At 40.0% G+C, this 12,886-nt stretch overlaps 1 protein-coding gene across 8 annotated transcripts in view; it reads right to left on the bottom strand.

Annotated features, from left to right (window-relative positions):
* The window catches only part of TENM3 (teneurin transmembrane protein 3), a 1,099,611-nt gene that overhangs the window by 17,062 nt on the left and 1,069,663 nt on the right, over positions 1–12,886 (bottom strand). For all 8 annotated transcript variants that reach the window (XM_069244742.1, XM_069199199.1, XM_069199207.1 and 5 more), the window contains 3 exons: positions 11,867–12,042; positions 10,490–10,725; positions 6,558–6,854 (listed from right to left, as the gene is read on the bottom strand). In XM_069244742.1, coding sequence (XP_069100843.1) covers positions 6,558–6,854; positions 10,490–10,725; positions 11,867–12,042 — 709 coding nt within the window. The remainder of the gene's footprint in view (positions 1–6,557; positions 6,855–10,489; positions 10,726–11,866; positions 12,043–12,886) is intronic.

Here is a 12,886-nt window from a genome sequence, read left to right as displayed (position 1 = left end):
CATGTTTGCTGAAAAGTTCGAGACTATGGGGGTCATTGCGACCCTCGCGGCCGGCGGTATGTTGGTGGTAACACCGCCAACAGGCTGGCGGTGTTCCGCCAGCAATTATGACCGTGGCGGAATTGCCACAGCCATACCGCCGGCCCCTCCACTTTCCTGCCAGGATTCCGCCTGGCGGTCATAATCCCCAGGGCAGCGGTGCAAGCACCGCTGCCCTGGGGATTATGAGTCCCCGACCGCCGGCCTGTCCATGGCGGTACACACCGCCATGGAAAGACTGGCGGTAAGGGGATTTGGGGTGCCCCTGGGGGCCCCTGCACTGCCCATGCACTTGGCATGGGCAATGCAGGGGCCCCCAGCCATAGCCCTGTCGTGCATTTCACTGCCCGAATTTCGGGCAGTGAAATGCGCGACGGGTGCTACTCCACCCGCTGCACATCAGCATTGCCGCCGGCTCTATTACGAGCCGGCAGCAATGTTGTTGTGACATTTCCACTGGGCCAGCGGACGGTAACACTGTTACCGTCCGCTGGCCCAGCGGAAATGTCATAATAGGGAGACAGAAATACCGCCAGCAATGGCGGTATTCTGTCTCCCGCGGCCTTGGCGGTCTTTTGAAAAGACCGCCGAGGTCGTAATGACCCCCTATATTTGCTAAGTCACCTGTCAGTTCATATACTTGAAAAGGAGTTAAAACAGGGTTAAAATCATAACACAAGCCAAAGGCATGTTATCAGAAAAATTGGACAGAGAACCTATTCCCCATGCCAACTAGCTCCAAGCGCCAAAAACATCTAAGATGAGTATTCCAATGAAACCAATATGAGCTGACCTAGTTACACTACTGCTGGGTAAATGACAGCATTTTTAGCCAAGCAGAAGTAATTGTTGTTAACACCACCATGCCTCTGCAATGAGGGCTACTAAAGGCCAGCACGTAGAGTAGCATGAGGCCTTTGGCTGTGAAGAACTCTGTTATGGAATATGGATAAGACATCCCACTAAGAACCCACGCATGGACGTCAATTCACCGAAATGCCAGGGGTTGCAAAAGTGACATCACACACTATTTCATCTGTACTTTCACCCACACACACAAACATTCACTCACGCACACAAACATTTACTCATGCACACACTCTCTTTTACATAACCACACTCACCTGCAAGTATGCACGCAACATACACTTAAGTGTTTTTTACTTTCCTCCGCTACCAAGGAGGGTAATATTCCAGGTAACTGTACTCCATTTCATATTACACTAATAGTGATAAATATGTTATAATTCACTATTAATGTAATTAAAAAAACACTGATTGAAGTGGGGCCCCAAGCAACATCCATAAGGATGAGCTGCCCCGTGCTCCTGGCACTGATTTTGTCACCTCTGAGGCCAAGGGTCGCAGAGGCAGGGGGCGCAAGGGGCAAGCCATGACTCCATGATGCACTGTCTTTCAGGTGCAGCCACATTTCGTCCATCCTGCTTTAAAACAAGATCCCCCAGTGCTCGCTTGCTATTTTGAAGCAAAGCCATAAACAATGTATGAGCTAGCAGATCCAACCACACGGATACCGGAATTCTTCTGCCTGACACACACATAAAAAGCATACGCAAGCTTTTCATGAATTATTTACAGATGACTTAAGTTATCAAGATCCTGCTCGTGTAGATATGATTTATGTGTTGAATGGGGAGGTCCTGTAGATGTAGCTGTGACTTGTGAATTTTGAGAATAAATTATTTAGAAGGGTTACGGTTATCAGAAGCTAACTAACAACAGATAGCTTCCCTAATACAGAAACATCAATCACTCTTCCTGCTGCAGATTACAAACAGTCTAAAAATGCTCTGATCTACTGATTCCAATTTAGCAGTTGCCTTGTAGGAAGCAACAATAGAGGTGTGTAATATGAAATGTGGATTAAGATGTTAATCAACGTGCGCACACACACACACACACACATATATATGTATTCTTGCCCCCGCCATGCACAGTTGTTTGTAAAAACTTTTACTGCACATACTACATTGATATTATCAATGATGTTATGAAAGATGGCATGAGTGCTGTAATTTGTGGGGTAATTAGCAATGCACGGCGAAGGAACGAGTTATAGTTACCTTGGGGCATGAGCTATAGTTACTTCAGATAACTAACTATAACTGGTGAATTTCTATGGTTTTATACATTTAAAATGTGAGCCTAACTATAACTTCCCTGTAACCGTTGCTTTTTAAAGTAAATATTTATGTTTTTTTTAAACTTCTATTGCCTAACTATAACATCCCTGTAACCTTCATTTTCTTTAGTGAATTTCTATGTTTTTTTAATGTATAGTAATTTTAATTACTATACATTAATCCAACCACCGCTGCGCATGTCCCTTGGCCGTGCGTGGCAGTTGTTAGAGGCCAGGCCCTGAGGCCAACCCCCTATAAGCACCCAACCTTGCACTGTGCATGGCCTTCACCCATGCGCAGGGGAAGTTGCCCACAAGATCGGCCTGCAGACACACCCAGCGGCCAACACCCCCTAACCACCCACACCCATGCTGTGCACACCCCTTTGGCCATGCGCAGTGGGTGTTGTCCGCGGCTTCTCTGGGTGTGAGAATAGGTGTGACAGAGTGTATTTGGGAAAGTGGCTGTCAGATTGTCTGGGTGTGAGTGTGTACATCAGTGTTTTAGTGGGTGCGTCAGTGTGCTCGCGGGTCTGTGAGTGGGTGCATGAGTGCGAGTGGGGTTGTGAGTGTGTCAGTGTATGAGTGGGTGTGTGAGTGGGAGAAATTGATTGAAAAAAGACAGAAAAAGAAAGAGTGAGAGAGAAATAGTTTTTTTAGGCTTTAATATCTCATGCTTAGAATGAGATGTTTGTGTTTCATTTAAAATAAAAAATGTATTTGCTATTTTTAAAAAAAAAACTAGATTTTTTTTTAATTAAAAAAAAAAAAAAAAAAAGATAAAAAGGAAATGAGTCCAGCTGCAACCTTCACACTGAGCTATGTTTTTTGTTTTTTTTGTTTTTGTTTTTAGCCCTTTATGGGCTATCTGGGACCACGAGGGAGCCCTCCAGGCCTCCTCGTGTTCCTGTATATTTATTTATGTTTTTATTATTATCATTTAAAAAAATATATAAAGCCCTTACGGGCTACCTGGCACTGCGGGGGAAGCCCAAAGGCTGTCCTCTCAGTGCCATTGCTTCAGCAAAATACAGTGCAGCCCTCTGAAAAATCAGTGTAGCTGGGTGAGAAGGGGGGCATGGTGTGGGGTGTACCCGGGACATGGGGGGCCACAGCCCCCCGCATTTAGTACACTTATCACTCCAGGAGGTGGTGGTCCCCAGGGCAATGGGGGGCATGCGGCCCTCCGCATACAACTCATAAGCCCCGGGGAGGTGGCGGGCCCCAGGGCAGCAGGAGGTGGCCTGGAGGCTCCCCCTGTTTTTTTACACAAAAGTCTCTGGGACTTGGCCCACCCGGGGGCAATATAGTCAGGAAGTGTGGGGGCACGTTCTTCATTTTTTTCTTGATTTTACAGCGGATATGCAAATCCATTGTGACTCCATCCCTAAAACAAAGGGGAAAAAAAGCTTTTTAGACCTGGGGGGAGTCCCTTTGGGACCCCACCACAAGAGCTAAGGGGCCAGGGTATTTGTACCCTGGCCACTTTTCTTTATTTCTTACTTTTTTTGGGGACTTCCCCCTTAACGGATAACCCCAAAAGTTTCCAGGCACCAGGTGACGGGACGGGGAAATGTTTTTGGAAAGTTTCATGAAGATTCGTCAAGCCGCGCCAAAGATATAGGCAAGTAAAAAAATGCTTTTTATACAGAAACTAGGTTCTGACTATAACTACACAGGGGCGACCGCCACTAGGAGATATATATATATATATATACATACATACACACACATCACATACATTGAAATCTTCCACAAATTTATATATCACTGAAAAACAACGTTTGGAGTGGCACTGAAATTTGTCAGGTACAGTTTATTGAGCTAACTATTATCTGGGCCCTGTCCATGTACTGCTCATGACATCATGTATTACATTACTCATGACATGTTAAATGATATCACTGATGGCAACTCAAATGTCATAATTGATGACATCACTGTTGACATCATTGATGACACCACTGATAACACCATGGCCGTATACTGCATAGTTACTAAGTGTACACCTTTGGGTCCATAATATGGAAACAGCACCAGTCTTGGAGTCAATGGTGATTGTGCATGTCAAAAGTCATATTGTGAATCAATTATATATCACTAAAGTTTGTGTCAAAGGTATTACTCCATCTAAACAAGGTAAAGGCTGTGAGCAGATGACATGGGTGTCAGAGGTATGCTTGACTGAGGGATATGGCTTAAAGCCAAAGCTTGTTCCAAAAAATCAGTGAGAAAGGCCAAAATGTCTGTTTAGAATAGATTAGCCACCAGTAGAATCTGGGCATGTGCCCATGTTAAATAGTTGTAATACACTGCTATAGACAAATTGTATTTATCGAAATTGTTTAGAAGGTGTAGATGTTTATTTCCAGAACTTTGATGAAGATTTTGAGGCACTGCAGATAGTTTAGTAATGTAGAATGTGAATTTAGAGCTATCCCATTTAGACGTGGTTTATTTCACACTGGTGTTATGACTGTGAGGTTGCATGACATTGTGCCCATCTTTGAAATATGAATAGTGTATTTTACTAAACTCCGGATGGTTATCAAAATGACATGGAGGAAGGTATCCTTTTAGTGAAACATGTATATCTGTTAACCTCTTGACTTAAAAATGTGTTGGTAATGGAAGTCTTTTAAGGGAGTAATCCCTTTGAAGTGAATAGAAAATTGGCCATAGGTGTAGTGTTCTAAATTAGTTGAAGTCCACAAACCCTATCGGGTGGTGTCACAATGACTATATGACGTTATCAGTAAAGTCGTCAATGATGTAAATTGAGATGTCATCAGAGTAGTCCTATTTATTTAGGTTTTTTAACACTATTTTATCTTATTTCAACACATAACTATAACCTTTGTTTTTTTCAGTGAATTTCTAGGGACTTTTAATGTAACCTAAGCTCTTATTACCATACCGAACTATAACATCAGTTTAACCTATGGTATTTATCAGTCAATTTCTGTTTTTTTTAAATTTAATACTAGGCCAACACCTCCACTGCACACAGCCTCCAGCCATGCCATGCACCCAAACCCAGCATGTGTGGCCAACTCCAGCGTGCAAAGCCGCTGACCTTGTTTAGCGAGGTTTGGCCGCTGTACCCAATTGTGCCACGCGTGACAAACTAACCTCGGACACCCACCCCACATTTTGTTTTTTTAGTTGTATTGATTTTTTTGCACTTACTGTAATACTTCTGTGGTACCTGCCGCATAATCTCCAATCCCATTGTATTGCGGTACTATGCAAGCGTCTTTGAGGAAGCTTGCAGAGTGCTGCAATACCATGGGGGAGAAGCTTGAGTAGAGGCTCCTGCGAGAGTACCGCAGTACCTCATGGGAAATGCCGCACTTTTGCTCCAACAGCACAATTCTTTTTTTAATTTTGTCCCCCGAGCGAGTGGGGCTGCAGGGTCTGTCTGGATCACTCCTCAAGCAGTGGTGGGGGTGGTAATAGTGTCCATTCCTAGCCTTCTTATAGTCTATTGTTTAAACTTTTTCAGAACATAGGGACTGAATACCCCTGAGCCCAGTAATGACAACCATATCATTTTGTTCTGAGTTGCAGGCAGCTAATAAAATCACTCAGAACTACAGTACCAGAACTGTAGTACTGAAATGGCTGACAGGATTAAAAGGTTTCTCGACCAGTCAAAGGACCCTATGTTTTTTTTCCAGTACTGCAGGACCCTAACACAGCTATATCTAACTTTTTAACCACATCAAGCTCAACCCAAGCACCTCTCTAAATAAGAGTTTCCTGTAAACGGCTGAACAAATGTATTTAATTTTTTTTAAAAAAAAAAACATTCTTATTAAAGTCCTAACTTTTGCTGAATGTGGTGTAATTCCATTCAGCCATGTTTTGTGTCAGAGACCAAATATTCTGTGGGAATTTATCACAAGAAATTAACATTTTGGGACACCCCCCTTTTTTTGGCCTCCACTTGACAGATCGGAGCAAAATATTCCAGGACGTAGCTGAGATGGATTTATTTTTTTGGAACGTTTCATGCACATTTGCCAAACTGCAACAAAAACAAAAAAAATTTCCTGCTAGGAAAAGTCTGACCCAACTATAACTACATAGTGTGTGTGTGTGTGTGTGTGTGTGTGTGTGTGTGTATGTATGCCTGTCTATCTATCTGATGCCCTTATTCTGGGTATGAACCTACGAGATATTATTAATATTCAATCTATTATAGCTACCAAAATGTACTCATTTTTTAAGATTACTTTACCATTTCTTGTCAAAGCTAGATCATGTACAAACACACACACACAACATATACACAATGAAAACATCATAAATTCAGAGGACTGTGACTATTCACACAATTCGCCCTTTCTCATGCCTTCCCACTACTACTCACCTTTTCCAGATATGTATAACTCCATGTTTTCCCATCAGCAAAGAGTCGAGACACAATTCTTCCCTGGCCATCATAATCCACTTTCTCACTGGTGGTTCCTCGCTGTATGCTGCCAATTTGACCAGTGGATGAGTAAGTAACATTGACTGCCATGAGCTTACTGCTTGGGAGCCAGAGGGTTGGATGTCCGGAAGTGTCGTATGCAATCCTCAGCAGAAATTTTCGGTGGTCATCATAGATCTTTTCTGTTTTTGTGGTTCGATCATAATCTACTGAGAGGAGGTTTCTGCCATTTACCTATAGAAAAACAAGGGTCAATAATCATCCAGCTGTTGTGCTACCATTAAGTTATCACTCTATAGACCTCAGCTATTTAAACACCATTTAGTATGATTGATTCCCTTTGTCAGTGAATTAATTTAGCATCTTCTCGGTATAAGTGCAGGGCATTAGATTAACTGCTGTTTTAAAAGAAGTAATTAAACATAGAGACAGTCTGGCATTTGTTCAATGGCTTTCACAGTACGTTCTTTGAAGGTTAGTCAACTGTTAACAAAATGCTAAACAGTTTTAATTGAAAAGTCGCGTATCTATGTCTTCCCCCTTTACTGAGAAAGTGCTCCTTTGTGAACACATTTTAGATACTGGGTTCAATTGATTTTGTGTCTGTTGAAAATGCACATCTAGGATCAGCTGCTTTTTTGCCCGTAAATGTGACAGACTATCGCACATGCAGATACTACTCAATGAGTGCACTGAATACCAGCATCGAAATTAAGCTTTGATAATTCCACAATATTTACATTAATTGTAGGTGCTGGGGAACTTAGAAAATGTATGCAGTGTACACGAAGAGCTTCAAATTCCTTAATTGTCTGAAACCTGGGGGTAAGGATACAAATTTACAAAAGGACAAATGGAAATCTATGCAAATATTAAATGCTGCTGCTTTCTCCAACGAATCGAAGTTCACTGCTGAAGGCTGGATACTGTGCAGACAATTAATAGGAGTAAACATGATGGATAGTGCAATTATGCAGTTAACATTGTATTCTTTTACTCATATGGAAAACAGCTTTCTTGTGGTGAAACTCCTTCACTACATCCCCCTAGCCTTAAAGGTATCATAATACAAAGGAGATCCCTGAAAGAGATGATACACACCTGAGGTTTGTTCTCTTTCTCTAAACAAAAAAAGTATGAATGAAGATTACTGTGTGTATTTCATTTTTTCTGTTTAGCTTCCTTACCACTTGAATGCATCAGACTAGCTGCACCACAAAACAAAACTTAACTGGGTTTGGCAGTATTTTTTAAATGTAAGAAAATTACTGACACTAATGAATTTCAAGGACAGGGCAAGATTTGAAAAATTGTTTCCTTTCTTGCAGGTTTTTAGCATGGATCACAATTTTAGTACAAAATTGTTTACAATGAAATGTTAATGGGAAAGTTAGGTTTGATTTGGAATTCTAACATGAAATCCTTGTATTCACCGAGTTTGTTCTAGGTGGTAGTTAGAGGGATTTACACCTGGTGTACTTTTTGAATAGGGTATATGTTTTTAAGTGAGATTATTCTAGCAGGACAAAAGATTCAAGGTTCAACAAATTTGAATTCCAGATTAAAATAGCCACATGTACCTAGATAGAATGTGTTTCAGGAGTTTATCTTTTCACTCATTGCATTCTAGAACAAAAACAATTATGTTATGGCTTAGTCAGTAAAACACGGAAACTAGAAATCACTATCAGAACCCTTGAGAGTTGACAAAGCTCTGAAAGTTATTTGGATTACTTTTTTTTACTTTCCACCCAAAGGATTTTTCACAGTGGCTCAATTTAGTTTGAGATCCAAATGAATCAATGTCCTCTAGACAGCACTTGCAGAGAACATGGTTGTGACATTTTCCCATCTACAGGGAAAAGAGCACAACACATTAGGTAAGGTTTTACCAGTGATATAATAACAGTGGATGTGGGTCACATGAGACTGGAAGTCCAGGCCTGGCTATAGTAGAGGGCTGTAAAAATACAATAAAATATATAATGGCACTTTTATACTAGGATGATGTTTCTTTATAGAAAGTGCCTGGTGGATGCAAATACATTGACAAGTACCAGCCAGATAGCCAGAATAACTCCTAGGCCTGAGTCTAACCTGCAAAGCTATAGTAAGAAGAGATTATGCAGACTAAATAGGCCTTGTAATCCCCTTTCTATGAAATTCACCTTCCAGTTCAGCTACACGGAACCTGTTGTATTACACATAAACGCATGTCACTGTGAGACGGCCTTATGCAACAATTTCACAGTAAAAAGAGGCCTCTACATAGGGATCTTCGGAGTTAAAGCACAGAGAGTGCTGTGGATTTTGGAAAGAGAACAATGCAAACCATTCTAAGATGTGTCTCTCTTGGAGCTCTGGGTGAGGTTTTGCCATGCTCTTTCTACTCATGATACTTTGTGTACCTGCTGGCTCTGTGGAAAGGGAAATGAAGTACACATGGTGGCAGAAGAAATAAAACATTTGACTCCCAAGTACAATGTTTCTTTTCTTTTTTAATCTTCTGTATCTGTGCTTAAGGGAAGGTTACAAGGGCAACTTAATACACCAATCTTTCTTTACCTACAACAATGACAGCCAAAGGGTCGCATCAGTGAACCTCTCTACAGCTCAATAAAACTGATTGAATGCAGTAACAAGACAGCGATAAAAATATTTAGTTAATCTTTATTTTTCTTTTTGTTAGGAGTGGCTTACGGCTGATTGACATGACAGTGAATCAGTATGTGTGAATGGAAATAATGTTGCATTGCAGTAGGTCACATGGTTTTCATGCCTTTTGTATGAGCAAAAAAATGCCCCTTGGAAGATGACAAAAGCTTTAGAAAAGCATTTTTCACATCTTGGAAATCACAATGAACGCAAGCGGCAGTACTGTGGACTCTTAAGCAGTTGGTCTCCAGCTTGTAATACTTAACTAACATATCTACTGAAGGCATTTTCTTATTCTCCCTTCTGCTAGATGCAATTATGCAAGAAGTATAGTGTAACTGAGGCACGCAGCTGACTGATCCTAACCAAATGCATACGTCCATAATAAATAAAGGAAGGCAGTTGGGGCATTTATAGAAGACGGACTTGCCACAGAGGGCACCATAGCCACGTATAATACACATTCATGTGGAGTTACAGAGTACATGCAGTGATGGTTTCACTGCAAGGAAAGAATATATTACATTAGAATGAGGGGCAAGTAAAAGGAGGTCAGTCCTTGAATGGTAAATATCCTCCTAAAGACAAAAAGAGACAAAAATACAAATAATGAAGAAGAGAGTATTTACCTGCATATCTTATCTTGAGATAATCTTTAATGTTCCAGTGACCTGACTTTTATCAAATATTCAGACAGCTGGAGCAACTTACTCCATGTTTAAGTTATGCTCACTCATGTTTAATTTATTTGAGAATACACATACATTTCTTTGATATAAGTGTAAATTAATGCATGATGTAAACTAGATATAAAATAGAACAGGTCAACAAAAACTAAAATCATTTTTACCACAATTCCTGCAGCACAACACCTGAATGGGGAAGTTTCACAAGGCAAAGAGCATGTATTCAATGGTCGAAGAGCCAAAGTCTTGGTGTACAGCAATTTGAAACAAGAATATATGACTATCCAGATAAATAAGAGTAACAATTTAACAATTTAGTGAGTCAGTCCAAAAATGTTACAAGTGGTAGATGAGCCAACACGTTTTCAGTGTCCTACAAATCTGTTCCATAAACAAACAAAACTTGTTGTTGAAAAATGTAGCGTTCTCCCTAAGTTCAAAATGAGTTTCACTGATATGGCTTCATGATTGCAGAATAAAAACATCTACCAAGTACATATTTGGTTACATAATACAATATGTGCTCACCCTAAGTTTCCGACCAATCACATTGACTTTCCCTTGGGCTTGCTCTTTCCGATATCTCCACTCTACTACATTCTGGCCATTCTCTCCTGGCAGAGTCATATTTCGCCTTGCAACTGTTGGATTTACTGGGCCAGCTAGAATGTGGGGCTCCGTTTGGTAGTGTGAATCCATGCCATTGCCATAAATAATACGGATGGACCCATCATAACCAATTTGGTAACTGTTCCTAAACTGATCTAATAAAGAAACAAATTGAGACAATTAAACAGGAACTATAAATGTTTCAACCTTAACAAACACAATAACAGTTCAACAATAAGTACAGCCAAATAGGAGTTTAATATTGACGTAAATTCAAAATCAAACCTGAAATCCTTTAAGATGTGGATGATGCATCATCTTACAGTGTATTCTGTGCTCTTACATTTTAGATACACAGGCTAGCTATGCAAATGATAAATATAATAAACAATAATAACAGTCCTGTGAGTTTCCAATGTACAAAGGCAAACAAAAAAGCACTATTCTGTCATTTCCTGCATACTGTATGCATTCAGTTCCTTTGGTTTCAGTATAGTGCTGTACCAAAAATAATACATATGTTGCATGATGGTAGAAAAATATTTCATTAGATAAAACACTTATTTACATATAGAAAATAGTGGTTAATCTAATGCACTAAAAAGCCATGGTTTAAACCACTTTTATGGTCTTGCTTGATAGTGAGCTGTCACCAGACAATTAGGTGAGCATCACTAGAGTGGGGCTTTGACTCTGCCCATATGTTGGGAGCAGGAATACGTGTTTTGCAGAAGTTGTATGCTTCCATAAAAAGAGTGCCAGCCCTCCACGCAGACGTGACCATTTTGTTTATTTGTCCAGCTGCCTAATCTTGAACCTTAAAGGACACACATGACAATCAAATGGTATTAAAGTGTCTAAAATAACTAGATAATTTATGTTGTTTTTCTCAGGAAGCAGCACAGATGGAAGAAGGACAGTAATTAACCTACATGGATTCTTAAATAGTATTGGGTGGGAAAATGGGGGTGGAGTGGTGGAGGGGAAAGAAGGGTGAGACTTTAATTCAAGTTTATGTTAACTTTGCAATTGTATTGTTTAACTGTGAAATTAATAAACAGAAAAAACCTATGTGGATTTTAGGTCAAGCATGACAGTGAAACTGTCACCTGATTTTTTTTAACATTAATTAATAGTATTTTACAGTTCTTTGTATCATCACAAATACATATCAATTGTCATGCTATTTAGTTGTACTGCTTCACATTAGAAGTCAACATTTCTTTAAAGCCAGACCTAATGGCATTGCCAATGCTTGTGTCTAGTGCAACGCATTACCAGCATTAGAATTATTACCTTGAAGCATTGTGTAGAAAGAATCAATTGACGATAAGTTGGATGTGATGCTGACATCATCGTCCCTGCTCGATGACTCGATATCCACTGTAATGGCTCGGTCCATCTCTCCGTGAAGATTTGTGACTACTCCAGTTGGAAATGTGACGTTTGTAAGGCGCCCTTCACTATCATAGCTACAAATCAAGATTAGGGAATCAGAAAATATATGTTTAGGAAAATAATAAAACAGTTCATGTTTAAAATATGATTAACAAATTCCCATGCTTGCAAATGTTTGCTTCTGAGCAATGGGATATGTATAGTGAAAACTTCAGACAAGCTTTGAAATAATCAAAAAAACATTCACATACGCTGAAACCAATGTAGCAATGCCATGCATATAAAAGGATGTACTTTACTCTTTGAAGTGTGACCAAAATCTTGCAGTACATCTAATTTAGGGTTTCAAAGGGAATTTGCACAGATGCTGGTAAAATATTTCAGAGGATCCAACGCTGACATCTTATTAGTTTTAGATTATGTCTAGGTTTCTAATTAGCTAACATGTATTAGACTGCTGATGTTTGCTTCAAACAGAAATTACTCCTGATAACTACAGCTCATGATATCTCCAATACACATTTTGTTTGATTTTAGAGCTCTTGGCACATTTTACAGCAACAGTGGCCAGTGAGCTAATACTTCGCAGTGATGCTATGAAAATGAACAGCAGAACTGGATACAAAAGATTTCATTTACTGGTTACAGGAAAGCACCAGGCACCATCTTCCATTTCAGTCTTCCTTTCCTGATTTAGCATTTGGTACTAATCATGGGCTGTAACTTGCACAAGTAGTTTGCATCCACTGTTAACACAACCACCGTATTTGGTGCTTAGCTTCGAGATATTGGTAAACCTAAGCTATTCATCCATGTGCGCAGAATTAGCACTCAATTTATGACCAGCTTTAGTGCTATAAAGTGAACAAAATTAATTTATGTTATTATAGCACAGTAGAACACTGTACAAGACTATCA

The sequence above is a fragment of the Pleurodeles waltl genome, chromosome 1_2 (genome assembly GCF_031143425.1).
Source record: "Pleurodeles waltl isolate 20211129_DDA chromosome 1_2, aPleWal1.hap1.20221129, whole genome shotgun sequence".
Lineage (NCBI taxonomy): Eukaryota > Metazoa > Chordata > Amphibia > Caudata > Salamandridae > Pleurodeles > Pleurodeles waltl.
The sequence above is the reverse complement of the archived record's forward strand: the minus strand, read 5'-3'. Positions and strand labels throughout refer to the sequence as shown.